The 27,511-nt window shown below is 44.4% G+C and overlaps 1 protein-coding gene across 2 annotated transcripts in view; it reads left to right on the forward strand.

Moving 5' to 3' along the window:
• Window positions 1–478: 478 nt before the first annotated feature.
• Window positions 479–27,511, forward strand: part of NARS2 (asparaginyl-tRNA synthetase 2, mitochondrial) — a 59,548-nt gene continuing 32,515 nt past the window's right edge. For both annotated transcript variants that reach the window (XM_082048095.1, XM_082048094.1), the window contains exons 1-6: window positions 479–674; window positions 4,424–4,533; window positions 5,392–5,512; window positions 6,753–6,893; window positions 10,960–11,040; window positions 21,567–21,667. In XM_082048095.1, coding sequence (XP_081904221.1) covers window positions 552–674; window positions 4,424–4,533; window positions 5,392–5,512; window positions 6,753–6,893; window positions 10,960–11,040; window positions 21,567–21,667 — 677 coding nt within the window. In that variant the 5' untranslated portion in view covers window positions 479–551. The remainder of the gene's footprint in view (window positions 675–4,423; window positions 4,534–5,391; window positions 5,513–6,752; window positions 6,894–10,959; window positions 11,041–21,566; window positions 21,668–27,511) is intronic.

Below are 27,511 nucleotides of genomic sequence, written 5' to 3' on the forward strand. Positions count from 1 at the left end.
TCCAACCTAAACCTCCCCTGGCACATCTTCCTGCCGTTCCCTCGGGTTCTGTCACTGGTCACTAAAGAGAAGAGTTTGGTGCCTGCCCCTCCTCCCCTTGTGATGAAGCTGTAGACACCATGAGCTCTCCCTTCAGTTATCTCTTCTCCAGACTGAACAAACCAAGCGACTTCAGCCACTCCTCATACGGCTTCCCCTCCAAACCATTCACCAGCTTCATGACCCTGTTCTGGACACTCTCCAGTAGCTTTATATCCTTTTTATAGTGTGGTGCCCAAAGCTGCCATAAACCAACCTCCTTTCCAGCCCATCCGCCTTGAACTACATTTCCCAGAGACCCTTGCGCCGAGGCGGCGGAAAGGGCGGCCCTTCCAGCTGCGCGCGGTTTCGTTCCGATTGGCTCGCTGGGGCAGCCCCCAGCGGCCATTGGATGCGGTCGATCACGTGGGGCGGTGGGTGGGGCTTTGCCTGTCGGAGCCGTGTGGAGCAGGAGCGGAGCGGGCGGGATGAGGCCGGGTCGCGGTGGGGAGCAGCCTCGCTAGGTCTGCACCATGCTGGGGGCCGGGGGCGGCTGGCAGGCCCTCCGCCGCTGCTCCTCCCTGCCTCGGGCGGTGCGGCTGCGGGTCCGCGAGGCGCTGGGAGCCCGGGAGCCGGCTGACGAGGTTAAAGTGCAGGTGTGTGGGCGGGAGGCCGGAGTGTGCCTGGTAGTGAGTGATGAGGGGTCTGGGGCACTTTTCTTATGAGGAGAGACTGAGAGAGCTGGGGCTGTTCAGCCTGGAGAAAAGAAGCTGAGAGGGGATCTCATTAATGCTGATAAATATCTCCAGGGTGGATGTCAAGAGGATGGACCAGACTCTGTTCAGTGGTGCCCAATGACAGGATGAAGGGCAACAGGCACAGACTGAAACACAGGAGGTCCCATCTGAATATGAGGAGAAACTTCTTTACTGTGAGGTACCAGAGCCTGGACCAGGCTGCCCAGAGAGGTTGTGGAGTCTCCTTCTCTGGAGACATTCAAACCCACCTGGACACCTTCCTGTGTGATCTGCTCTGGTGACCCTGCGTTAGCAGGTGGGTTGGACTGGATGATCTCCAGAGGTCCCTTCAACCCCAACCAGCCTGTGATTCTGTTGTAGTGACCTGACCTGGAGCCTTAATGAACAGGAGAGGGGCTGGAGTGGCCTGGCCCACCCCGGTTTCACGGCTTGTGCTTCAGGGAGAAAAGTGAAAACCTCCACAGCATGTTTTACTAAACTTCTACATCTCCTTTATAGCCCCAAGACCCAGATCTTGCTGCATTTGCTAGGTTTGTCATAATTAGTTCAGATACGAAGCTTTGGAGCTACTCAGGGCACGTGCAGGGAAGGGCTGTTACTGTGATGGGTTGTGCTGAAACATGTTTCATCCAGTTTTGGTGTTATCATCTCTTTGGTTTGGGAATATGAACCATTGCCTCTGCGCTGATGTTTTTAAAGATTTGTCCTCCCTCTCGGTGCATAGCCCTGTCTGTTAGAGCCAGCGATCACAGTTTCATTCATGTTCATGCCTGACTCCTGTTGTGAACCAAGGTAGACTAAGATAAATGGACTTTTTAGCAATGGAGCTCTCCCCCTTCCCTCAGCACAGAGTTGTGTGTCCCTCTGGTTTCTTGTGTTCCTGTCTGACAGAGCAGTGATTGCAGACACTTAGTCCCTGTTTTACTGCAAGGCCCTTCCTTGGCTAGAACTACAGTTGTCAGTATTTCTGGATGAATCTGTAAAGGACCAAGGTACTTGGTAAGAGTTTTAAACTAAACTGAAAGAAGGCAGGTTTAGATTTACAAGGAAGAAGTTCTTTACAGTGAGAGTGGTGAGGCACTGGAGCAGGTTGTCCAGAGAAGCTGTGGATGCCCTATGCCTAGAAGTGTCCAAGACCAGGCTGGACAGGGCTTTGAGTGAACTGGTCTAATGGTAGGTGTCCCTGCCCATGGCAGGGGGTTAGACTGGATGATCTTTAAAGGTCCCTTCCAACCCAAACCATCTGACAATTCTGCTGACCCCAAAACCAGTTTGTAGCACACTGGTATTCCTGCACACGTGTAGATGAAGCCTGATATGGTAGGAAGATGCTCATCCAGTATCGGTGCTTTTCAGCTGTAGTTTTATGAATAATGCAAGCTGGAATAAACTGATGCTAAAATGGGCAATACCACCCTTCTTAATTTTTCTGTGCTGGCAAAAATATTTTTGTGGGTTTTTTTGTTTGTTTTTTTTTGTATGAAACTGGGTTGGGGACCTGATGTATCTTAAAACCAGCCCAATTATGGCCAGGTTTTTGGAATGTGCAGGCTAGTCTGAGCCGGGATTGTCACTACGTGTTACTTCTCCTGAGGTTTGAAGTGGTCAAAACATGTTGCCACAGCCGCTTTTCAGTACAAGCCTGTGGGTACGCTCATATTTCCTATTGCAGGATGTAAAACTCCTCTCATTATTTAACAGATCCCAGAACAGCCTGATGAGGTGGACGAAAAGCTCTGGGGAATGTTTCTTTGTTCAGGGATTTTGTGTGTTTCGTTAAGCAGCACTTAAGAGGAAAGAAACTGGGGAAAAAACATCTGCCATTATACATTAAACATTGTGCATCAAGTATAAGATGAATGACATGTTCTGGGGATTTAGTGGAACACAGAGGGTAGGTACAACAGCTTCAGGCTTGGTATTGTATGAAATAGCTTTTAAACCCCTGTTGCTTTAGCCATAAGACTATGAGGATGCCCAAGTGATCAGACTTTATTTTTAGGTTCTTGTTTCTTGTGTTATTTCGTGCCTCGGGTAGGACACCCTGTAGTGGTCATTTAGGTAAACACCTATCTGGAATTGTGAGGTTGGAGCAAAAGCTGAAGTTTTGTTAATCCTTAGATTTATGGCTTTAAAATCTTCTGTAGTTCTTTTACGTGGTTGTTCTCACCCCCTTTATACAAGCCTGCCTAACGCCTTGTCTGTGTTAGTCATGCTGTAATTTTAAGGATGCTTTACTTTTGGTACTGTTTAATTCTTGGGGTTTGTTCAATCTAGACAACAGAAGTAGGTGAATTCACATTGGTTTGCCAAGTATAAAATCCCTAAAGCACCTGTGCAGTTTGAAGTCATTTGAACTACTTGGGCACTTAACAGTTAAGCAAAAGACAAAACTGATTGGAGAAGAGGCAGTTTGGTTGTTTAATCAGCACTGTTTTCAGTTGTTCTCTACAGTATTATTATAAGATGAGCCGGAATCTCCCCAGCGCATAATTTTGCTTTTCTGGGCAGATTTTTCTCAGCTCTCGTGGGCTGGAGAGCAGCTAAGGGAGTTGTAGTTTGGATGCTATTACTTTTGCTTGATGCCCGGTACTGACTTAGATTTTTTAATTTCTTTTTAAGGGAAATGTTGTTTCCCATTGAAAACCTCAAGACACTAGTCTGATGCATGGTCAGTTCTACTTTAATGAAGAGCTGTGTTACTGTTTTAATTCTTCTTGTCAATCTAGACAAGAATGCTTCTAGATTTCTTCTTAATATATTTTATCCATGGGGACAGTGTAGCGGTCTTGATTTTGATATGTAAGGAGAAACATCTGAAACTATCAGGGCATTAATTTTGATTTTTTTTTTTGTGTGAATATGTAATTTTTCACCTGAATCTATTGGCTGCAGCATCATTGTTCTAGCAGTGCAATGGCTTAGGGCATGTAAGTGAACAAATAGGGCGTCTAGTTGGAACCTTCCTACAGGTGATACAGCAACAAAAATTGGAACTAAAAACCTTCCTACAGGTGATACAGCAACAAAAATTGGAACTAAAAACCTTCCTACAGGTGATAACAGCAACAAAAATTGGAACTAAAAACCATCAAAACAGTCTTGAGTGTGTTATAAAGAACTGTGTGTTACCGGTCTCTCCTGTTGCGGTAAGACCCCTGGATGAGGTTCTTAGGGACAGGGTTTAGAGGTGGACTTGGCCGTGTTGGGTTAACGGTTGGACTTGATGATCTTAAAGGTCATGTCCAACCTAAACAATTCTATGATTCTTTAAGAAATGTTTTGAAGGGACATCACTAACGTTGTATACTTTGCTAAAATGCTTTTCATCTTCAGAGCGCTTTGCCGCTTTCTGGATTCCCAGCTCCCCAGAGGTGCAGGTAGATTTTAGTTATTCCTGCTGTACTCAGGAGGCAAATCGATGTCTCTGTGTAAGATTTTGTTTCTCTTTGCTTTGAAGTTAATAAGAAGACTCACTGACTGTAAATAAAAGGTTGTTTTTATTGCCCCTAAAGAAATATTTCCTTTGATTTCAACAAGAAGTTGAAATAGCCCTGAAAGTAGCATGTCCAGCTTAACTGGGCGAAGAGCAAGTCTACGTAGAGCCCATGCCAAGAAATAACAAATGTCTTGTCTTTTCCCTCTAGGGCTGGGTCCGCTCTGTCCGGGCCCAGAAGGAAGTTTTGTTCCTGCATATAAACGATGGGAGCTCTCTGGAAAACCTCCAGGTGGTTGCTGATCCCAGCCTGGAAAACAGGTCGGTTAATTCGAGATACCTGGAGAAATATCTGTGGTGATCAGTGCTTGGAGGGGTCTGCTCAGGCTTCCCCTCCCATCCCACTGACTCGTCAGGCTGCTGGTTGAGGCTCTGGCAGCTGTTCCCTGACCACAGGAAAGGCAATACTGCACTCTGGGCTCTCTGGATGGTTTTTTTAGGGTGGAAAGTGTCTGATTGCTCTGTCTCCACTCAGCTGAGGCCTTGTGGTTGTCCTGTGAGATTAATTTGGATCACATTTTTTAAGAGCCGTAGCAGCGTGGGCATTCGGGACTATGGTTGGGCTTGCTTGGAAATCACACAACGTAGCCAGGGGTGACTGTTCCCCAGAAATCTGGAGAGCGCTGTTGCTATTCCTCTAACAACTGGAGGACGGGCTTGTTACGTATACCCCCTAGATAGACATGCCTGTTCTATTATAATAAGAACATAAAATAATGCACTTGTTTTACAGCTTCATTTTGTTTGTTACTTTTAATTTTTCTTTGAGCTAGGTTTGGGAGTTTCAGGATGATCCAGGAACCTTCTCCATGTAACTTGATTTATTTATGTATTTATTTATTTTCTATGAGTCTGGTTTGTCCCCACCAATAGTCCATTCTGATAAAAACCTGTTTCTTTTCCCTTCACTTGCCCAACACTCCTACCTTGTCCTAAATTATTCTATAGCTTTGTGAACCTATTCACATTCCTAACTATGCATTTCATCAATTGAGCCCTATGGCTACAGTATCTCTTGTAATCTCAAGTGGTCCAGCTAAATAACAGGAATCTCTCTTCTGAATGTAGTTGACTTTGTATCACCACCTATTTAGTTGTTGTTTTCTCTTGCTTTCTTAGGGAGCTGACTTTTGGAAGCGCAGTGGAAGTGGAAGGGAAACTGGTCAAAAGTCCTCACAGGATGCAAAACATGGAGCTGAAAGCTGAAACCATCCGTGTGGTGGGACCTTGTGATACTTGGGTACGTCACCGCAGAAGGAGTCCAACCAGTAGGACCACTTTGGGAATTAATTTCAAAAGTCTGAGTATCCAGCAAAAGATTCTTCAGACTCTTATGTTCTTTAAGTTCAAGTGTTCCTGCAGGCTTTGATTTGTCAGCAGTGTCTATAGGGTATGTCAAAAGAGAAATGAGGGATCATCATGGAAGCTCGTTTTGGGGGCAGAGACGCTTCTAACTTGGAAACTGTCGCACGTATGGCAGCTAAGAGTGTGTATTTCTTAGATTCATTTTGATTGGAAAAGGCCCTCCAGATCATGGAGTCCAACCATAAACCCAACAGTGTCACTAAACTGTGTTCCTAAGAGCCTCATCTCTGCATCTGTTAAACCCCTCCAGGGATGGTGACTCTGTCACTGCCCTGGGCAGCCTGTTGTGATGCCTGACAACCCCTTCTGGGAATAAATTGTTCCCAAGATCCAACCTCAACCTCCCCTGGCACAACTTGAGGCCATTTCCTCTTGTTCGGTTGCTTGTTACTTGGGAGATCAGACCAACACCCTCCATGCTCCAAGCTCCTTTCAGGCAGTTCAGAGATCAGAAGGTCTGCCCTCAGCTCCTGTTCTCCAGGCCGCTCCCATCACACTTGTGCTCCAGCCCCTTCCCCAGCTCTATTCCCTTCTCTCAACTTGCTCCAGCACCTCAAGTTCTTTCTTGTCTTGATGGGCCCAAAACTGACCCAGAATTCGAGGCTTGGCCTCCCCAGTGCTCATTCCAGGGGACGGTCACTGCCCTGGGCCTGCTGGCTGTACTGTTTCTGATTTATCCCACCTTGAATCAGTTGCCTGTGTCAGGTGTTTTACCTGGTAAGTCTGGCTGCGATACAAATTGGAGAAGCGGTGGGAATGGCAAAACACTCCACATTGTGCAGGTGGAAGAACCATATCTGCCACAGGCGTATGTGGAACCAGCTTGTCATTGCAGCACTGAGATGAACAGTTGGCTTTCAAGGGGGCTCAGCATCCCAAAATTTGAGTGTTTCTGAGTGCTACAGCCTTTTTTTGTGTGTGTGCTGGTGGCTCTTGGTCTGCCACAAGCATTATAAAATCCACAAAATAACTAGAAAAGATAGGAAAAGCATCTAATTCTCACGTCTGTAATGATGACTGTGTTTTAGGAGGCAGATGGTATTACATGGATAGCAATAAAACTATATTAACTCCAAGTTCTCATCCTCTTGGTTTTCTTGCCTTAATGTTCTCAGTTGTTCCCGCTGAAAATGAAGGAGAGGCACCCGCTGGAGTACGTCCGGCAGTTCCCTCACCTGCGATGCAGGAACAACACGCTCGGCTCCCTTTTGAGAATCCGCAGCGAAGCCACTGCAGCCATCCACTCCTTCTTCCAGGTAGTGCCTTGTGTACCGAGCCTTGTGTGCAACACGCTCCCCCAGTCTGGCTTCGCAAGAGTGTGTTGGGAGGGCAGTGTGATGTTTTGACTGCAGAGTCTGGGTTTTGGACATGGTGGTTTTGTTTCCAGGCCTGGGCCTGGCTAAGGCCTTGGCCAGACTGTTGCTTATGGTCAGGTTAGCACATCTGCGGTCTTGTTACCATATTTCAACACATTTCATGGTTGGTATTTTATCCCTTTCACTAAGTTGCAATGTAATTGCCTGTAAACGTGTGTGGTCTGTGTAGTATGGAGTCATTTAACCCACCCTCAGAAGTGACCTGATGGTCCTTGGACAGAAACCTCCTCCCACACAGAACAAATCTGCGATGCAGGAAGGCTACAGACAAACCAACTCAGAGTTTCATGTTTTTTCCTCTCAGTTCTTAGTTTTGTATTCCTGCACTATAAGTCTGTCTGGGTGCCCTTAGCTGAGATTAGGACACTCCTGTTTTGATGCATTTCAGATGGATGGGTGGGAGGCACCTGCGTTTTGTGATTGTGTCCCTCTTAGGCTGTGACAATGGTACAGGCTTTGTGTTGGTCATGGGGACAGTGATTAACTGATTCCAGATGCCATATAGACACCACACCATTTTACAACAAAGGTAGCAAGACCTCTAGCACACTTGAGCCCTTCTAAAGCTGTTCCTTGAAATAAATATGGCTTTAGTTTGAGTAGAATCATCTTCAGAGCATTCTCATTACGAAATTCATAGGTAGTAATTAGGATGGCCCAAAGAACAGGTCGGAATTGTTGAGATGGCATTTCTGGTTACGAGTTTGCTGGCATTTTTTGACTGCAGTGGCAAAGAAGGCTTGCTCTAGGAATTTTCTGTATGGAATTGCATGGTGTTTAAAATCCGGGTTGTTTGGGTTTTTTTAAGAACCTGATAGAAATACTGTGTCAGGTAAAGCTCCTGCTGGTGTCAGGATTGTATCAGTTTGTCAGACAGAACCCAGCTCTGTTGGGACTCCGGTGAAGTGCCACTAGATGGCATTGCCTGCCAGAATTTGTCTTTTCAAACAGACACCAGGGAGCCAGCTGAGATACAAAAAGCATCTTATTTTGACAAAGGCTTGACTTCTCCAAATTAACTCCAGCTCAGACTCTGACATATCTTCCTGTTTAAAATGCTCAAAGAGCTGGCCAGTATTAAAAAATATAAAGTATGATTACTTTAGCAGCAGCTACACTAGAGTTATTTTTAAAGGGATAAGGAAGACTGGTCCCAGACCTGATATTTGCAAATGCTTATGTCACAACTCTTCTAATGCCAGGAACGTCTGCGGTTTGTCCCGTTTCTGATGGAATTAAGTCTTTTTAAATTGCCACCTACATCATCCCAAGAATGTTGCAATTTCCAGCTTGACAATGGCAGAACATATCATAACTAGAAAGTATAACAGGAGTGTTTTCACTGTGCAAGGCTATCAAGAGCTTAATGGTGAAAGAAAATAAGTGGGTTTATTTTAATACATACTCAAAATTACATAGGCTCTCTGTAACTTTTAACATTTTTAGCCTATTCATTTCCAGCAGTGAATGACTCAAGCCTTTGTTCATAGACTCATAGAATCATTTCGGTTGGAAGAGACCCTTAAGATCATCAAGTCCAATCATAACCTAACTCTAGCACTAAATCATGTCCCTAAGAACCTTGTCTAAATGCCTTTTGAACCCCTCCAGGGATTGTGTCTCCACCATGGCCCTGGGCAGCCTGTTACGACATCGAAGTCTAAAATGTCATCTTCAAATCTTCTTCTGAGTATTATGGTCCATGTGGGACAGGAACATTTTTCCTAGGCCCAGTGAAATAGTTGCAATGTGAATGGCAACCTCCACTTGGCACATTAACACACCTCCGGGTTTGTCAGAGCCAGTAATGTGACTTGAAGTATTTTAGGAGCTTTTATAAGGTGAACTATGCAAGAGTTTTTTCTGGTATTCTCATCTTTCAGACCTTTGCGGTTCCAAAGCATGTGAATGGTCTTCTGTGTAAAATGTGCTTCTTCACAGCAACTGCTACCACCGTATGAGGAATTTAGCCAATTTTCCAATTTCTTATGTAACGTTGACCTATGGGGAGACCTATGGGGAGAGGCTGAGGGAGCTGGGGTTGTTTAGTCTAGAGAAGAGGAGGCTTAGAGGTGACCTCATTACTCTCTATAACTACCTGAAGGGAAGTTATAGCCAGGTGGGGATTGGGCTCTTCTCCCAGGCAGTCAGCAATAGGACAAGGGGGCATGGGCTTAAACTCTGCCAGGGGAAATTTAGACTGGATATTAGAAAGAAATTCTTTACAGAGAGAGTGGTCAGGCTTTGGAATGGCTGCCCAGGGAGGTGGTGGACTCGCCGTCCCTGGAGGTTTTTAAACTCAGATTGGACATGGCACTTAGTGCCATGATCTAATAAATGGACTAGAGTTGGACCAAGGGTTGGACTCGATGATCTCTGAGGTCTTTTCCAACCCAGTCAATTCTGTGATTCTGTTGGGAGGCCATATGACCAACACGTCTCTTGGGTGTCTGTGGGATTGCGAGAGAGAGCTGTGTTTTGTACTGGTGGGCTGAAACTACCCTCCCTGGGCAAAGCAAGTGGTTCTGGGCTGCAAAACTTCTTTCTGTGCAGTAACTGGATCTCAATGAGGAGCTTCTTCCTGCCAGGCACTCAGCAAGCCAAGGTCTTTGTACCTGGAACCAAGAGCTCCTTGCTCTTTGCTCCCTTTTGGTCATATTATAGTACTTCACAAAGCACATTGCGTGTCTGTATGAACTATTTGTTCCAAATTAATTTTAGTTTGATTCTGAGAATGGGCAGTAATTACTGCTCCCGTCTTCTTAGCCTTTGAAGAAGCTGGTGATAAGGACCAGGACCTGTCATGTGAATGATCAATTTGTATTATTCTGGTAAAAGCTGTGAAACTAAGCTTTCACAAGCATTTTCTTTTTAATCTTTTTTATAAATTAATGTTTTGTGTAAATAGACAATGGATTATGACACATCGTTGCCTGTACCATGCTAATGCTGGCACACCCTGATTTTAAGGGGTTCCCTTTGTGCCAGACGTTACAGTGATGCAAGAGAAAACAAATCCTTTGTTCACAGCTGAAATCAGCCACTTCCCAGTTCTCGTTTGCCTTGACATGCACAGGTATGATCTCTGTGCTCCATCAGTGATCTCTGTAGTGAGGCTATGGTGGAAAGGTGACAATTAGTAGAGTTCTGTTCCTGGTTTTGCCTCCAACGTGCTGTATGTGATTGTCTGAGCTCTGCTTGATGTACCCATCCACTGAAAATGGGGTTGCAGCTGGTTTAAAAGCCTATGGCTGCACTGCAGAGAAACCCAGAGAACAGGGCTCTTTCTTCCTACAACCTTCCTGCTTTTGGAGGCTTCTGCTGGATTGATGAACTGTTACATGAGTGGGTAACTCTCCACGTACCCAAAACGTGACCAAGCCAGGCTGTACCCTGTCTCTAAAATCAGTTAGATTTCTCAGAAGATGCGAGGTGGGAATGACATTTTCGTGGTGAATTGGGTGTTTTAAGGCCTCTCTCCCATGCAGTATGTGATTTCTGTCATCTAACACAGTTGACCATTTCTCTTAGTGGGGAAGAGTGTCTTCTGCCTAACCACCAGCTTTCAAAAAGCTGCAAGAAACTGAAGTGTTAAGGCCATAGGGGTGAATTTGATTGAAACTGCCCAAAAATTTGAAAATACTGGAGAAGGTGAGGAGAAATGGAAATGGTGTGGAGATGGGTGGTTGCGAAAACCTATAGTAATGGCGTAAATCTCATTTCTTTATGATACATGGAGGGAGAAGCACAAGTACTAAACATTGATTCGTAAATTATGCTAGGGTTTGGTTAGTCCTCTGTCATGTAAGGCAAAAGTTGCCTGAAAGGATCCATAAGCTGTCCTGGTTGGGGGCTCATAGCTGAGTTGTGATGTGTGCTGGGTGATGCATCCTCAAAGTTGACATTTTATATTTTTAGTTAATTTTTTGTGTTTTATCTGTTCCAGGATAATGGCTACGTGCACATTCATACCCCCATAATTACATCAAATGACTGTGAAGGTGCTGGAGAACTCTTTCAAATAGAGGTAGGTTGGGTTGCATAAAGTTTGTTTTGATTTTTGCTTGCAGAACGATTCTGGAGTCATTGAAGGTAAGAGGAAATGTTTGTCTTCACAAAACCTCTCCTCTATGTACTTTTGTGATTACATTTTTTAATGTATCAGTTCTTTGCTTTAGCTAGTAATTCAGAGTTAAACAGATGCATTACTTTTTTAATCTTATTGCTGTTTTGTGCATTGATCAGCACTTTTTGTACTGATTGTTTTTGTCTGTCGCTGGTGCTGTGGAAAAGTTTACAAAGAACAACAGAGGGAGGTGCAACATCTTGGTAAACAGGAAGGTGTGATCATAAGAGCCCAAGAGGTGGGATGGGACATTCAGGACAGCCTACTACACACAAATATTTCTTAGCTTTGAAATGAAGAATATAATTCACCATGTTTTAACTCCTCAAAAGAAAGTCAGCAATACCTAAAACCCTTATTCACCTGTGTACTTGTTCCTCTCTATATTGGAGCAATTCTCCTCCAGTATTGCTAAGTCTCCCCATTCATCCACCAAATTGCTGCCACAATCTATCATTATATAAGCTATTGTATGTCTTGGGTCAAAACCTCCTAACAAACTTAAATACAGCTTTTACCATTAAGATCTTGCCCACAGATTTCTTACAATTCCTAACCCCCACATCCATGAATCAGAAGAAATTCCATCTGCCTTTACTTCTGCCATATACTGCCATATACTTCTATATTTGAAATTCACTCTCTGTCTCAAACAATTACATCCATCACCACTTATGCTTATGGGCTCCAGCCTTGCTGGTGAATCATCTGTAAGCAAAAGGAAGAATTGTTGAGGTAGCAGCTGCTTGCTGTGGTATCGCGTCCTCCACTCCCTGCACAACCTCATGACAAAAAGCCTCCGCGTGCTGTTTTTTCAGGATTTCAAGGTCTAACCTGTGCTACTGGTGATTCCCTTCCAGACCAGTTACATGTGGCTCAGCTTTTTGCTTGCTGGGACAATAGAGTTGATTAGCCAAACTAAATTGTTTCTGTTTAATTGAGATCCCTTAATGCTACCAAAGGTTCGTTCCAGGCTGTTGCATGCAAATTAAGATGTGAAAACAAGTGGCACTTAATGATGGGAACATTATACAGTTTGCAGCTGTACAGTGTATTACGTCTTTGGTACAAATTGTATCCACTTGAAAGCTGTAGAGGATGCAGGACGGCGGCGTAGGTGGCTGGTAGGAACAGAAGCGCTGATGCAAATGTTGATTGAGGTGCTAAAGTGCGAGTCTGAAACTTGTATAACGTGGATCTTAACTAAATGCACAGTTTAAGGCAAATCTCTTGCTCTCTCTCCAGTGTGGATGCTTAGGTGTAAATAATACTTGTTTTGGAGAAACATAGAGACAGCTCTGCTGGAAAAGTGTGGAGTGAGTGCGGAGTCAGATCCCATCAAATGACCTATGCAACAAAGAAAGGGCCCACTTGCTGCTGGGGAGTGGGAAGTTCTCCCTGATTTCCTCTTTCTTCCTTGAGCACCAGTTCATTGTCTGGCCTAATTTAGGACTTGGTTTTGTTTCTGCAAAGCTCTGTTCAAAATTTGTCTTGACCAGCAGAGATCCAAGACCACTTGCTATCCCGCTGCGATTGCTTCACTCCACTGGAGCAGTGATGCTGTTTCTTGACAGTAGAAATCTGGGGAGGATTAAGCCTTCTTTGGGCCATGCATTTGAGGCTGTAGGACATAAAAATAAGGGTGTCAAACATAAAAATAAGGGTGTGATATTTGCAACAAGCCCAGAATCACCTCATGCTTTTAATCAGACCAAACATCAACACATCCCCTGTCTGCTGTATTCAGTCACTTTTAAACTAGCCCTTAATTCACTGCTTGCACAGGCCAAGAGTGAGAATAAATTTCTCTTTCTCTTGTATTTGGGCGGTAGCCTAGAGTTATGGTGATGGGAATTGGTGAAAGCAACCTGCAAATTAGATTCTTCAATTTAAATGTTTAATTCCTGTTGTGGTCAGAACAAAAATTGGTCTCCTATTGGTGTTGAACTTGTAGTAGTTACACCTGCTGCTTATCAGTTGTTTTTTCTGCCTTGTGTGGTATGTTGTTTGTTTGTTTGTTTGTGTTTTGTTTTTAGCGCCCTTGAGTGTTGTATAAAACTGATAATCTCACCGGTTTAGCTGTCCTGCTGGAATTGGAATACGTTGAAAACTTTGGTTGAATAGACTTTGGGACCCAAGTAGAGGCTGCATTTGCACCCACTGTGAACCATCGCCTTTTAATAGCAATCTTCTCCTGACTGGCACAATTTTAATCCTCTGACTAATGTCTGGTGGCTGCACATTCTTTGGAAATGGTGGAAAGTGAAGCAAGTAGGAATCTGTTTTTACATGAGACTTAAAGAGATGGGGGAAAATGTATCTGGAGTTAGGAAGAAAAGGCTTTTTGAAGACACATGATCTTTGATTCCTAGACCTCTTAATCCTGTAGGATTTGTGTTTGTTTATGTGTTCAGCTTCCTCATTATCTTTGTTTGGTTTTGGGCGCTCTGATTAGTCTGTACATAGCTTTGATTGGGATGTTCTCATACTAGGGCTTGGAGTGAGAGAGAATCCCTTCCCTTTCTGCTGGGCAAATCAGTTCAGCTAAATATTTTTAAAACAAAGTACCATAACAGTGAAAAGAAGGTGGTAAACAAAGGAGATTTTGAAGAATAAAACAACGTGGTAAGAACTCCAGAGAAATCTTTTTGTACTTGAAACTTTCTACACTTGAAAGGTGTAAGTTTGAGGAGAAACTACCGGAAGTGTGAGAACAGCCAGGCAGACCTTAGCACATGTGGCACCATCAGCAACACCGATTTATGGATTTCTGCGCCTTTGACAGTGTCAGCCTTCAGTGGAACACTGTAAGGGGGAAGCCTCTTGCTTGTGCTGCCTTCCTGACAGTAAGCTTGCTGCAAAATGCCAAAAAGAGTGGTGAATATTGAAGTCTGGGTTTTAGTAGAATGCAAAGCAGGGCGAGGTAATTTTTGAAATAAAGGCAACTCGGATCAGCAGGGTGAAACTTCCCTTTTTATTTTAGTTTAATCTGAGAGTAATTCCTCTGTATCAGCTCTCAGCACCTCAGGGCAGATCCTTTCCTCAATTGTTTTTGTACTGAAGTCTAAAATTCTTAGCAGCTTTGTATGTCGCAAGAAACTTTCCCCTGTCCCCTTCTGGAGCTGTTTCCTAGGAAATCTGCTGTTTCTTTTGTCTTTGTGATCTGGCTGTACGTCTGTTCCCTGCTATTTTCAGTAGCCTCCCACTCTGTCTGCTGTGTTGAAGGCTTCCTGCTCTCTGGGTCTCTTGCTCTGTCTTTTCCACTTCGCTCCCTGGAAAGTTTCGTTGCTTGAGTGTCCTCAGCTGCTGTAGAGAAGGTGGAGGCTCCTTTGTGCTCAGGAAGGTTCTGGCCCAGGCCACCCCAGCCAGTATGATGAGGCCCTGGACAGATGCTTTCCCTGCTGCCCAGCTGTGTCCTTTTAAAAGAACTCAGCATGCAGCGAGTTTCAAGACACAACAGCTGCATTGGCATTCACAGCTCTTTAAAGTAGATCTTCACATGTGTTTTTTATTGGCTGGGGCTTTATTCCTTCCTGGGGACGGTGCTGTATGTGTCGGAGTGCTGTACTCTACCTGTTGGCTCCAAAAGAGGTAAATGTGCTCTGCATCAGGCTTGTCTCTTCACACACACAGACCGCATTGCGTCTGGGTGTTGTGTGACTGAACCCAGCACCTGGATCAGACTGTTTCTTTGTTTGAAGGGATACTAAACACCCCAAAAACCATCCAGGTATTCTGCTTTGAAATGTGTCTAGGGATTGTATGGTGCTTACCTCTTGGGGACTTTTTTGCCACATGCTCACAGGAGTGAATGTAGAAGTTTCTAGATCCCTGAAGGGTGTGAGTTCATGGCTATGCCTACTGTGGCATCAGAAATCTGTGACTGATGCTGTAGATGCAGAAACTTACTCCTACCATTTGCTTGGTACTGCTGAAAAAAGCAGTAAGCGCCAAGGAAGGCTGGGATCTGCTGGGGAGAGTCACAGTTAAATCACAGGCTGGTTGGGGTTGGAAGGGACCCCTGGAGATCATTCGGTCCAACCCACCTGCTAACGCAGCTCACGCTACAGCTGAAACGCACTGATACTGGATGTGCATCTTCCTACCATATCGGGCCTCATCTATGCATGTGCAGGAATACCAGTGTGCTACAAACTGGTTTTGGGGTCAGCAGAATTGTCAGATGGTTTGGGTTGGAAGGGACCTTTAAAGATCATCCAGTCTAACCCCCTGCCATGGGCAGGGACACCTACCATTAGACCAGTTCACTCAAAGCCCTGTCCAGCCTGGTCTTGGACACTTCTAGGCATGGGGCATCCACAGCTTCTCTGGACAACCTGCTCCAGTGCCTCACCACTCTCACTGTAAAGAACTTCTTCCTTATAAATCTAAACCTGCCTTCTTTCAGTTTAGTTTAAAACTCTTACCAAGTACCTCAGTCCTTTACAGATTCATCCAGAAATACTGACAACTGTAGTTCTAGCCAAGGAAGGGCCTTGCAGTAAAACAGGGACTAAGTGTCTGCAATCACTGCTCTGTCAGACAGGAACACAAGAAACCAGAGGGACACACAAGTCTGTGCTGAGGGAAGGGGGAGAGCTCCATTGCTAAAAAGTCCATTTATCTTAGTCTACCTTGGTTCACAACAGGAGTCAGGCATGAACATGAATGAAACTGTGATCGCTGGCTCTAACAGACAGGGCTATGCACCGAGAGGGAGGACAAATCTTTAAAAACATCAGCGCAGAGGCAATGGTTCATATTCCCAAACCAAAGAGATGATAACACTAAAACTGGACGAAACGTGTTTCAGCACAACCCATCACAGTAACAGCCCTTCCCTGCACGTGCCCTGAGTAACTCCAAAGCTTCTTACCTGAACTAATTATGACAAACCGAACAAATGCAGAAAGATCTAGGTCTTGGGGCTATAAAGGAGATGTAGAAGTTTAGTAAAACATGCTGTGGAGGTTTTCACCTCTCTGGGCAGCCTGGTCCAGGCTCTGGCACCTCACAGTAAAGAAGTTTCTCCTCATATTCAGATGGGACCTCCTGTGTTTCAGTCTGTGCCTGTTGCCCCTCATCCTGTCATTGGCACCACTGAACAGAGTCTGGTCCATCCTCTTGACATCCACCCTGGAGATATTTATAAACATTGATGAGATCCCCTCTCAGCTTCTCTTCTCCAGTCTGAACAGCCCCAGCTCTCTCAGTCTCTCCTCATAAGAAAAGATGCTCCAGAACCCTCATCTGCTCCGGCAGGGGGATTGAACTAGATGATCTTTCGAGGTCCCCTCCAGTCCCTAACATTCTGTGATCATCTTCGTAGCCTGCTGCTGGACTCCCTCCAGTAATTCCTTGTCCTTCTTAAACTGGGGAGCCCAGAACTGGATGCAGAACTCCAGGTGCGACCTCACCAGGGCAGAGTAGAGAGGAGCAGGACAACCTCCCCCAACCTGCTGGTCACACTCTTCTTAATGCACTCCAGGTACCGTTGGCCTTCTTGGCCACAAGGGCACGTTGTTTCTCATGGTCAACCTGTTGTCAACCAGAACTCCAAAGTCCTTCTCTGCAGAGCTGCTTTCCAGCAGGTCCACCCCTTACCTGTACTGGTGCCTGGGGCTATTCCTCCCATGGTGCAGGACCCTACACTTGCCCTTGTTGAACTTCATTAGCTGTGCAACAGTATTAGTGACTGTCAGGTGTTTTCTCCTTTTGAGATGTGTCACAGTCTAAGACTCACCAGTCCCTGGGAGTCTGGGACTTCAGAGGGGTGCTCATCAAGAATCAGGGTGAGCTGGAATGGGAGGGATTGCCCTTGCATTTTCTAGCTCTCCCAGTTTCTCCTCATTTCTACCTGCTTCATCTCCGCCTGTAATTCCAGTCCATATTTATGAGATGCTTCTCTCAGCAGAACCAGCTGCTCTTGCCCAGTGCAAGTCCAGCTTATCAGAATTAGGACTGGAATTGCAAGGAGGACTTCTTGGAAGTTATGAATTTTGCAGTGGTGGCCTAAAAAAGAAAACCTGCTCATGTTTATAATGGAACATCACAGAGGGCAGGTCCAGATTCAAGATGTGGTGCTGTGAAGCTTCTGCAGCGTGGTGGTGTGAGCCAGGACTAGGGCAATGAATTCTCTGAGCTTTTCAAGTCTTTTTCTGATCCCTTCGTGCATTTGGCTTGCATAGAGTGAGAGACAGAATCAAACGGTTTATACTCTCCTGAAGCTAACTGCCTCAAGTAAGAGGTAATACAAGGCTGACATCAAAGGGAATAATTTTAAACGAAATCATTAGACATTTGAGGAGATGGAGAACAAAACACGTACTAAATCCAGTTGTTCTCGTATTTAAAATGAGAATAAAAAGCCTTTGATGTTGATGTTGAATCCTAATATGTTTATAGGACGTTTACTCTGACACACCAAGATGTTTCATACAGATTCCCTCTTTCCTCATAGTAATTTGAGTAGGTTTTGATTAGAGAGTGGAGAGAACTTGAAAGAAAAGACTTTATTTCCCCCTAATTTTTTTACAAAGTAGGTGTTTTGGGGTTGGGAAGTGGGAGAAGAGTCCATCTAATTGAAGTAAAAGCACCACAGTGTTGTCGCTTCGTTTTGCTGGTCATGGACATGAAAAGCAATCTTGCTCAGTGTCAGCAGTGAAGGGATAGCATCACCTACAACCAATGGTAGGACAAGGGGTAATGTGTTCAAACTGGAACACAAAAGGTTCCACTTAAATTTGACAAGAAACTTCTTCTCAGTGAGGGTAACAGAACACTGGAACAGGCTGCCCAGGGAGGTTGTGGAGTCTCCTTCTCTGCAGACATTCCAACCCGCCTGGACACCTTCCTGTGTAACCTCATCTGGGTGTTCCTGCTCCAGCGGGGGGATGCACTGGATGAGCTTTCAAGGTCCCTTCCAATCCCTGACATTCTGTGATTTATTATCTGTTTTCTACCAGCGGCTGTGGTTGTTTATAATAAAGAAGTAAGCTGGATCTGAAAGGCTGAGCTTAAATCTGGGGCACAGCACTTGAAAACTTTCACCTGATCCTGTGCTTAAATGTATGAAGTGGAGGAACCACCTCTAGCGAGTTAATCGATATTGATATATGTGAAATGTGACATTGCTAATTATGGGATGTCTCCTGGCTCAAGTGGTCCCTTCTGAAGGAAAAGGGAGGCATTTCATTTTCCCTGTGTGGCAAGTGACTTTTGCAGCTCACGACACCCATCTGTCAGGCTTTGAGAGAAGAATGGGGAGCTGTGGAGAGGCGAGACGATCAGATGGCAATGAGGGAGTAAAATTTTATCAAGATACTGCCATGTTCACTCTTCACCTTCTGTTGGAAGCTGCCCAGGAGCTGCTCGCAATGTAGACACATCTTGGGATCCCTCCTTGGCCTCTCAAACTGGCTGCAGGTTTTTATGAGTCGAGTTGAGCTGTGGACTTTCTCACACTCTTCCTCCAGTCACTTACTGTTGTGTCTATTTTCTCTTTGCCTCCCTGAGATTACATCTGATTTGGAGAATGAAAAATGACACAAAGTCATTATAAATAAACCAAGCCCCAGCTCCTGGAGGCAGCTGTATCCTGTTTGTGGATTTGGGGGGAAGTGTTGAGATTTCATGGCTGATTTCTTCTGTTCTTTTCCTGCTTCCAGTCTGTCCCTTTCTCGTTGTTTAGAAGTTGCATCCTACAGGATTAGGTGGGATTTTTCACTGGTGGAACAAGGAATGTGGCTGAACTAAGCTTGCTGTAGGAGAAACTGGAGTGGTACGTGGCTCTTCTCTTCAGTGTTCTGGCCACAGCTCTGAGGCTGTGGTATGTGGATGTTTGTATGTTTATTAATATCCTTATTGTTTTTGAGCAAATACTTTGGGTTTATTTGAAGAAAACAATAGGGGCCTGCTTCTGCATCCTTGGGTGGTGGTGTTTGGTTTTTTTAGAACTGCAAAACCCATGAAACAAAGGAAGCGGTCCTGGGGTTACAGCCACAAATTGTCATATTTCCATTGATCTCTGTGGAGCAAGGCAAAGCTTTTCTTGAGTGTGATGCTGCGAAGAGATAAAACTGCCTTGTGATCTGCAGCCTTTGGCAGTCTCCCCTTTATCTTTGTGATGAGCAGCAGAGCTTTTTGAGAACAAAAGCAACGTCTTCTGACTCATTGAGAAAAATGGCAGGTTGTAGAATATCAAAGGCTGGTGAACAAGCCTTGGAACCTCCCTGTGACAAGTTGGGGAGCAGGGTGGCTGGAGGCAGTGACACAGTTGAGCTGGCAACACTTGGCATGACTCCGAGGAACTCCACTTTTCAAAGTGGGCATTTCAGACTTATCTCAGAAGAAAGGGTTTGTCTTGAAGTGAATGTAGATCAGCCAAAACCTCATATTATCTTCGAAGTTTCTTTCTGTCTTTCTCCTGAACCTTTGACTCCTCCAGAGCTTAGGGATGACATTGAAATGTAGAAAATGCTGAAACATAAACCTCATTTATCTTCATGTTTTTGGTTTTTGGTTTGTTTTTTTTTTTTTTTTTAAATAAAAGAATTGTGACCTCTAGAGATCATCTAATCCATCTCCCTGTGCTCAAACAGGGCCAGCTAGAGCAAGTTGCCCAAGACTCTGTCCTGCTTAGTTTTTAATATCTCCCCAGATGGAGACTTCACAGCTTCTCTGGGCAACCTGTTCTAGTGTTTGACCACCCCCACAGGAAATAAAAAAGTTTATTCTTGTTTTCAGATGAAATTTCATGTGTCTCTTTTTCAAAATCTGTGCCCATCGCCTTTTGCCCTCCCCATGAGCACGGCTGAGATGGCTCTGGATCCTTCTTCATTCCCTTCCATCAGGTCTTTATGCACATGGGTAAGATCTGTCTGGAGCCTTCTCTTTTGTGCTGAACAGTCCCAGCTTTCTCAGCCTCTTCATATGCAAAATGCTCCAGTTCCATTAATCATCTTCATGGTCCTTTGCTGGGCTCACTCCAGTATGTCCAGGTCTCTCTCATACATCTTGATGAGTCCCCAGTGCTGGGCAGAGGGGAGGGACCTGCTGGCAAAGCTCAGCCTAGGGCAGCCCAGAAGGCTGGTGCTTTTCCTGCGTCAGCTTAGTGTCTGCCAGGGAACTGGTGAAGCACGGTCCTTCTGCTCAAATTACTTCTAAAGTGCTCAACAAAGAGGTCTTCTAATTTTTGGTTTGTGCCTGTAAATTTAAAAAAAAATAGCATCACTCTAATGGGACTTTTTTTTTAGACCATTTTTCATACTGAAACACTAAACATCCTATTATGTTTTCCATTACTTGTCAGTTTTTTTGCTTAAAATATCTGGTGACCTGAAAAGATATGCAAAAGCTGAAACAAAACAGTTTTTCAGTGCCTCTATTATGTGTAAGCTCTGATATTTCCAACTCCGTGCTGTTTCAGTTCTGCTATTTTGTAGACTGAATAACAAGTCTTAAGACAATATTGATTTCCAAACGCCCGAGCTTCGTCCCTTTCCCCTCACCGTTCATCTTGGTTGTAAAGACTGAAAAATCAATACATACATTTAGAGACTGGGCTGATAGACTGGCATCTTTCTTTTGTATGTTACTGGGCAAAATGTTCTTCAGTAGATGTTCCAGAGCGATTTTCATTTGGTATGTCTGCATTTCCTAAAGACATGAGATGTGGTTTCTCCACCTGCTTGTGTTTAAACACATAAGTTAACCAAAGTCTTTGAGTAAAATTTAGAGCTCCTGACATACCTAAATACAAAGGTAAGAGGTGAGAAGCGAAGAACCACGTGTTCTTTTAGCTTTGTGCAAACTCTGTGCTGCCCGGAAAGTTTTGGGTAAATAGTAAAACTCTACGAAGCTGTGTCATCTTAACACGTTACTGCCCACTCAGCTGAACTGGTATAACTCATTTCTGAGAATCCAGTTTACAATCCCTGTAAGGAATGTCCAAAAGAACTGCGTGTCCTTCCTCTGTGCTGCCATGTCCAAGCTTTGCTGGTGATAACTGAGGGTATGTGCCACAAAATTGTTCTGCAAGTTGTTCTGATACCTACAACCCATCTCCACATAACTCACTGAAAGTGGGGGCGGGAGCTGTGGTGTTTCCCACTTCAAACACAGCTTTTCACTACCCAGATGCATTATTTGCATCAGGCCTCTAGAAAGAGAAGTCCCCAAGAATGTTTTATCTTGTGGTGGCTTTTATTAGTGTGTTTTGCTTGAATAGGTTTTAGAGCCCGTTGACAGCCTGAGAAAAGATGGGGAGTGTTGTATTATGACTTACGGCACTGTCAGATTCCATCTCCGCAGTGATTGCATTGAACCTCGTGGAATTTTTTAAGAGAAACAAGGGAAAATAAACCAGGACTTGTGCTTTTTATTCAAATGCCAGTAGTCTGACTTCTTGCTCATTGTTTGACTTACAGGCGTCAAATGAGGCAAAGGAGTCTGCGGAAAAGACCCATTTCTTCAATGTGCCTGCCTTCCTGACAGTTTCTGGCCAGCTCCATTTGGAAGTGATGGCGGGGTGAGCAAAACGATAAGTTTTTGGTTCGATCTGTGGCATCTTCTCGGTTGGTAATTTTGCCCCATTGGTATTTGTTAGATATCTGCCATGTGCCAGAAACTAATTGAGCAGCAGTGGCTGGATGATGGTGTGAGAGGCCAGCCTAGGAAGGAGAAAATTAGGCTGCTTTTTAATTCTGGTCTGGGAACTAGTTTTAAATACTGGGAGTTGTCTTCTGCTTGCCATGGATTGGGACTATTGGAAGGAGACATCATCTTTGTGGGAATGACTGTAGGATTGTGGCTAATAACTGTAGTACCTTAAGTGTCTTTTTGTTGTTCACAGCTGGCTTGTCTCAGCAAGAATATCTCTTTGATTTTAGCCATCACATTCCTTTTGTCCTTTTTTCCCAAGATTCCTTTTTCTGTCTCCTTCAGTCTTCCTGTTGCATTTATTTCTTCTGCTAATTCTCATTTCTCATGTTTCGTGTCTTTCACACTTGCTGCTTTGTTCATTCTCGCTGCTAAAGTGATCACAGTCGAATAATTAATACTGACTTGGATAAGAAGGAAATTATCCTTAAATTTATCCTTTAATGTTAATATTTCACTGAGATTGTTAGGGGTGAAAGTATCAGTCTGTCAGAGAGACGGTTCCCTTTGATTGGGGGGTTTGGTCCTCACCTACACTGAATTTTCCCAATCAGTTAACTAAATTAGTACATTGAACAAGTGGAATCAAGTTGGCACAATCCCTTATTGAAGGCACAGTTTTTTGAGCACTTGCAATGTGGGTTCTCCTTGGATGTGGCACTTCAGCCAAGTCACCTCTTCCCAGCTGAATGGCCGATAAAGCCTCTGAGAGGCCACGTCTCAGGCAAGTAGTGCTGCAGGTGTTTGCCACTTGCCAAGGGCCTTCATCATACACTTCTAGTGACTTCAAGATCACTTTTAAAGTGATTAGTTACTGCCCAGTGCAAATCTCCTGAAGATGGAGCGGATAAAACCCTGGCTTTAGAAAACGTAAACTTGGAAGATCTGCCTTTTCATGGAAGTGGAGGTTCTAACGAGTATTTCTAATAGTCTTAGTACTTGCCTCATATCTGACGTTGAGAACCAAATAATAAACGTTTAGCTGTTTTTTATTTAATTACAATTGCACAGTTTAATTGGCTGCTGGTACACAGCTGCAGGGAAATTGTTCAGAGGGCAAGTTTTCCATATAAATCAAAAGGTATAAATTTCTTCAGAAAGCTGTTTTCTGCCTGGTTTTTTATCCTTGAGAGACAGTGTTTCTTCCCAGACCGCCTAGATGGCTGCGGTCTGCTCAAATACCCAAGCTGAAGGTTCTCAATGGATGGGATGTTTCTCATGTGGCTGCTGTGACAGAAGCACAGGTCACTTGGCAGCCAAAAGGCTGATGCGTCATCCCAGACATTAGCTGGGGAAAGTTAATGAGGGAGAGGTTTGTTTAACTGTAGGGTTGATGGAGTGTTTTTGCATCCCCAAAAGAAGATGGAATGAAACGCATTTATGCATGTTAGGCTTAATCGACTGTCATGCGTTGTGACCTTTATTGAAAGACGTAATTCCACAGATCAAATACAGCCAAAGAATAAGTATGGATTGTAATGATTAACTTGAAATACAATCTCACTCTCTTACATCAGTCTGTTCCCTTTAAATAGTACACAGCCTGTTCTGGGATAGAGCAAAAGGCGAAACTGGGCAGATGCAAGACCTGTCTGCTAAATATTTTTTCCATTGGTATCACTCAGGTGCACCTTGCTCTCTAAAGATGGCTTAAAAAGAAAAATCAGTGCTTTTCATCATGCAGTACATCACATTAGAGCTTCATGTTCCTATTTTGCAGGAGCATGTTGTTCTTACACGCATTTTAAATGGATCCATTGCCATCTAAATTTAGATAAGCTGTGTTTATTCATAATGAGGTATAGCTGTTCTGCGAACCTGCTCCGCTTATTTTTATTTTATTTAAGCACGCTGAGTTTTTGAAGCCTGCAGCTCAAGTGCTGTTGAATCCCTTCAGTCTTCAAAAATAGATCAAGCTGTTCTAGATGCAGAAGCACCATAGTGATGCATCACAATATTAACCATATAGATACGGTGAAACCCAGTAGATACTGTGGAGGTTTTATTTGTGGGTAGCACATTGGGCCTTACTCTGTGAATGGGACTCCTACGTGATCAGAGCACGTAAGTGTGTTATGGTAACCAAAGCTGCTTGACAAATGAACATGTTCTGATGACCCTTTCAGAGCAGTAGAAAGTGGGAGTCCTCCTCCCCACAAACTGGAGATGTTCTGGTCTTCCCAATAAACAAAAGAAACCAAACCAGTAAAGATTTATGTGTTTTGGATCGGATCCTATGAAATGTACGCTGTTGTTGCCCTCTGGTTTAGCCAGGCTGAATTTTTCATGCCCAGAAAAGGAACTATTCTTCAAAAATTCCCTTTAGCTTAATTAAAATGTTGACTTGCTGCAGTCTCAGGACTTTCAGGAACAACTGGTCCATGAGAAATTGTGGGAGGAGACCGAGGTAGAAATGCTTGGGACACCTTTCTCCATCCAGTCTTGGCCCATATCCTGCTGTGACTTGCTGTGGGACATGGGAGTGCAGAGACAGGTCCTGCAGAAGTCCATGAGAAACCAAGGGTGGAGCAGGACAGGTATGAGAGCCAGGAAGGAATTTCTCCATGGGGTTTATGTAGGAGGGAGCAGAAAGTCAGCTGGGTAGTTGTGTCTCTTTGGAATTTGCTTTTAGCTTGACAGAGCTCATGAGCAACCTCCAAGCTGTGGCTGGAAAAGTCTGGGCAGGGGAAGTATGGAGAAGACTTACCAGATGTGTCTGGAACCAGGTCTTGTGCTGACCTTGACAAGAGTTCATCTGCAACCCACAGAGTATCATCTGAGGACCCGTGTTGTCCAGGGCTGCATTTCATGGCAAGGGCCGTTTGGTGCTATTGCTGATTACAGGAGTGTCTGACACTTAGAATTCGTGAGTTTTTAACCTTTCTCTTTGAGGAGAAGTGGGAAGAGAGGTATTCCTGTGTTTATTGACTGTCTGCCGTTCCGTGTGTGCTTGTTATTGAAGGCAAGGTCAGAGAAGTTCATCTTGTCTCTCAGTGTGACACAAATGGCCCAGTTGGCACAACTTCTCATTTCATTGTACTTTGTCTTGGCAGCGATGCCATCTAGGTTGACTGCTCAGGGGGTCTGAGTCATTGTCAGCTGCTGTAAATCTTCAAGGCTCTTTAAGGTCTCCAGAAAAATCTTTATTCAGTAATACAAGTCTTCCCTTCAGTCTTTTCAGTCGCAGATGAGTCAGTAACCAATGTATGTGGTAGAATGCTGCAGGAATATGCGTGTCCCGATAACTGGGTTTAAATGTCATCGGTTTGCTGTGGAGTCCTCATGGTGTTTCCTCGCCTCGTGATCCTCCAGTGAGGATAAAGGCCCCTTTGGGGACCTGAACTGGGCTAAAAGGTCTGGGACAGCTGAAGATGATTCAGAGGCCTACTGGAGACAGCCAAAGCCAAGCCTTGCCAAGAGTACAGCTCATTGACTGTATTTACTTCTATTTTTCTTTTTTCCTTTCACCCATCTGTACTTCTCACAAGCTCTGCCTGCTCTTCTCAGCCCCTCACATAATTGTTTTGCATTGGTTTTCCTTGCACCACATTTCATCCCAGGCACTGTCTGTTTTGCCTTTTGCCTCAAGAGCAAAAACTGCTCTTCCTAAAAGCTCTGGGGGCCATCCCTTCCCTAAATTGCAGAATAAATTCTCTTCTCTTTGCATGCCCTCCCTAGCTCTAGGTTTCTCCTCTCTTGTTCATCGTATGTTCTCTTGAAATTCCCTGCAAATGCTTAAAAAGCTCAGGGGCACCCTCATAGCAGCCTGCTAGGACCTGTGAGGAGGTTATCAAGAAGACAAGCCAACTCTTTGCAATGGTGAACAACAGAAGGACAAGAGACAACAGGGATCAATTGAAACTAGAGGAAGTTCTGAGTGGATATAGGGGAAAAAAAATCACTAAGAGATCAGTAAAGCATTGTAAAAGATTGCTGAGAGAGACTGTGCACACTACATCCTTAGAAGTATTCAAGACCTGGCTAGTTAAAGTCATGAACACCGTGCTCTGGCCTTCTTGCTGACCCTGCTTTGAACAGAAGACTGGACCAGTGACCTCCCAAGGTCCCTTCCAGCCTGAAGGGCTGAAGAGCCTTCAGGCCAGACATGAGGAAGAATTTTTTGCCCCGAGGGTGGTGAGAGCCCGTCCCAGGCTGGCCAGAGAGGTGGTGGATGCCCCATCCCTGGAGACATCCCAGGCCAGGCTGGACGGGGCTCTGAGCAACCTGAGCTGGTGAACATGTCCCTGCTCATGGCAGGGGTGGCACTGGATGAGCTTTGAAGGTCCCTTCCAACCCAAACTATTTTTTGATTCTATGAATTAGTCTGATCTTCTAAGTTTATTCTTGGCTTCATTCTCATTTTCCTCTCCACCAATCTCATCCACAAGACTGTCTCTCTAGTTCACTTTCAGTTCAACATCTCTCTCCAGTCTTCTGCCTGAGTTAAAAGCTCAGCCTTTCGTACTGACACCTGCCTGTTAACATCTCGCTATCAAACTCGGTTTAGTTGAAACATAACTAATCCCACTCCCTTCTGCTCAAGCACTTCCCTATGATTTCAACACCATCATGGACTTTGCTACTGTTCTGCCTTTTCCAAATACTCTCTGCAGTCCTGCAACTGGTTTTTCTGGTTGCAGAGAGGTTCTAAAAAAGTCTCAGTCATCCAGACCATTTTAGCTGTGTCTGCCTGAGTCTGTAGGGAGCTGAATACAGTGAATTTCCTGCTGGTTTCAGAAGATACAGAAATCACACTCATTTCACTTCTAAAACGCCAGTACTTCCCTGCTTTTCAAAGCATGAAAGAGATGGAGAGATATAGCTGTCATTTCGGGTTGGTGTTCAAGGAAACACTGCAGAGCTGAAAAGAGAGATGTTTGAGGCTGCCTTCCATAAAAGAGTTTTCATTTCCAGCAGTCTGGCAAATGCTGCCTTAAATTTGATTCCAAAATGACTTACTGGTGATGGAAGAGATTGCATTGTCTTCAAGCAAATATTTGCTCTACATCGTACAATTTTAAATATTTCTGAATGCAGCTGCAGGAATGATGTCCAGTTGTGTAACATTCCTGTTGCTAAGAATTAACAAAAATAAGCGCAATTATTTATCTTGGATGCCTGAAAAAAATCTCCAGCGTCTCTTGCACAACATTTATTTGAGTCTGACTCACAACACAGACTCTTATAATTAGCACACTAACTCCATTAATTAGGCTGACACTTAATTGGAGCTATAAAAAGCAACCCTGACATGTCTGGTTTTAATCAATTACCACGTGCTTCAGTCTGGTTCATGGCTGCTGCAGTGATTGTTAATGACTTTGTATTACTGGGAAGCTGAACGCTGAACTTGCTAGGTACAACATTGAGCTTTACAGCCTGCATGACGATGCTTTTGGTCCTTTGTCCCTCTCTGATTTTTTGGGGAGGGGAAGCAGGTAATTCCCTTGCAAGAAGTATGGTGAGTGTGCTGAGAATCATAGAGTCATTTTGGTTGGAAAACACCCTCAAGATCATCAAGTACAACTGTTAACTCAACCCTGGCACTAACCCATGTCCCTGAGAACCTCATCTACGTGTCTGTCCAACCCCTCCAGGGATAGTGACTCCACCACTGCCCTGGGCAGCCTGTTCCAATGCCCCACAGCCCTTTGGGGAAGAAGTTGTTCCCAAGATCCAACCTCAACCTCCCCTGGCGCAACTTGAGGCCGTT

Source organism: Streptopelia decaocto (assembly GCF_964273445.1).
Source record: "Streptopelia decaocto genome assembly, chromosome: 1".
Lineage (NCBI taxonomy): Eukaryota > Metazoa > Chordata > Aves > Columbiformes > Columbidae > Streptopelia > Streptopelia decaocto.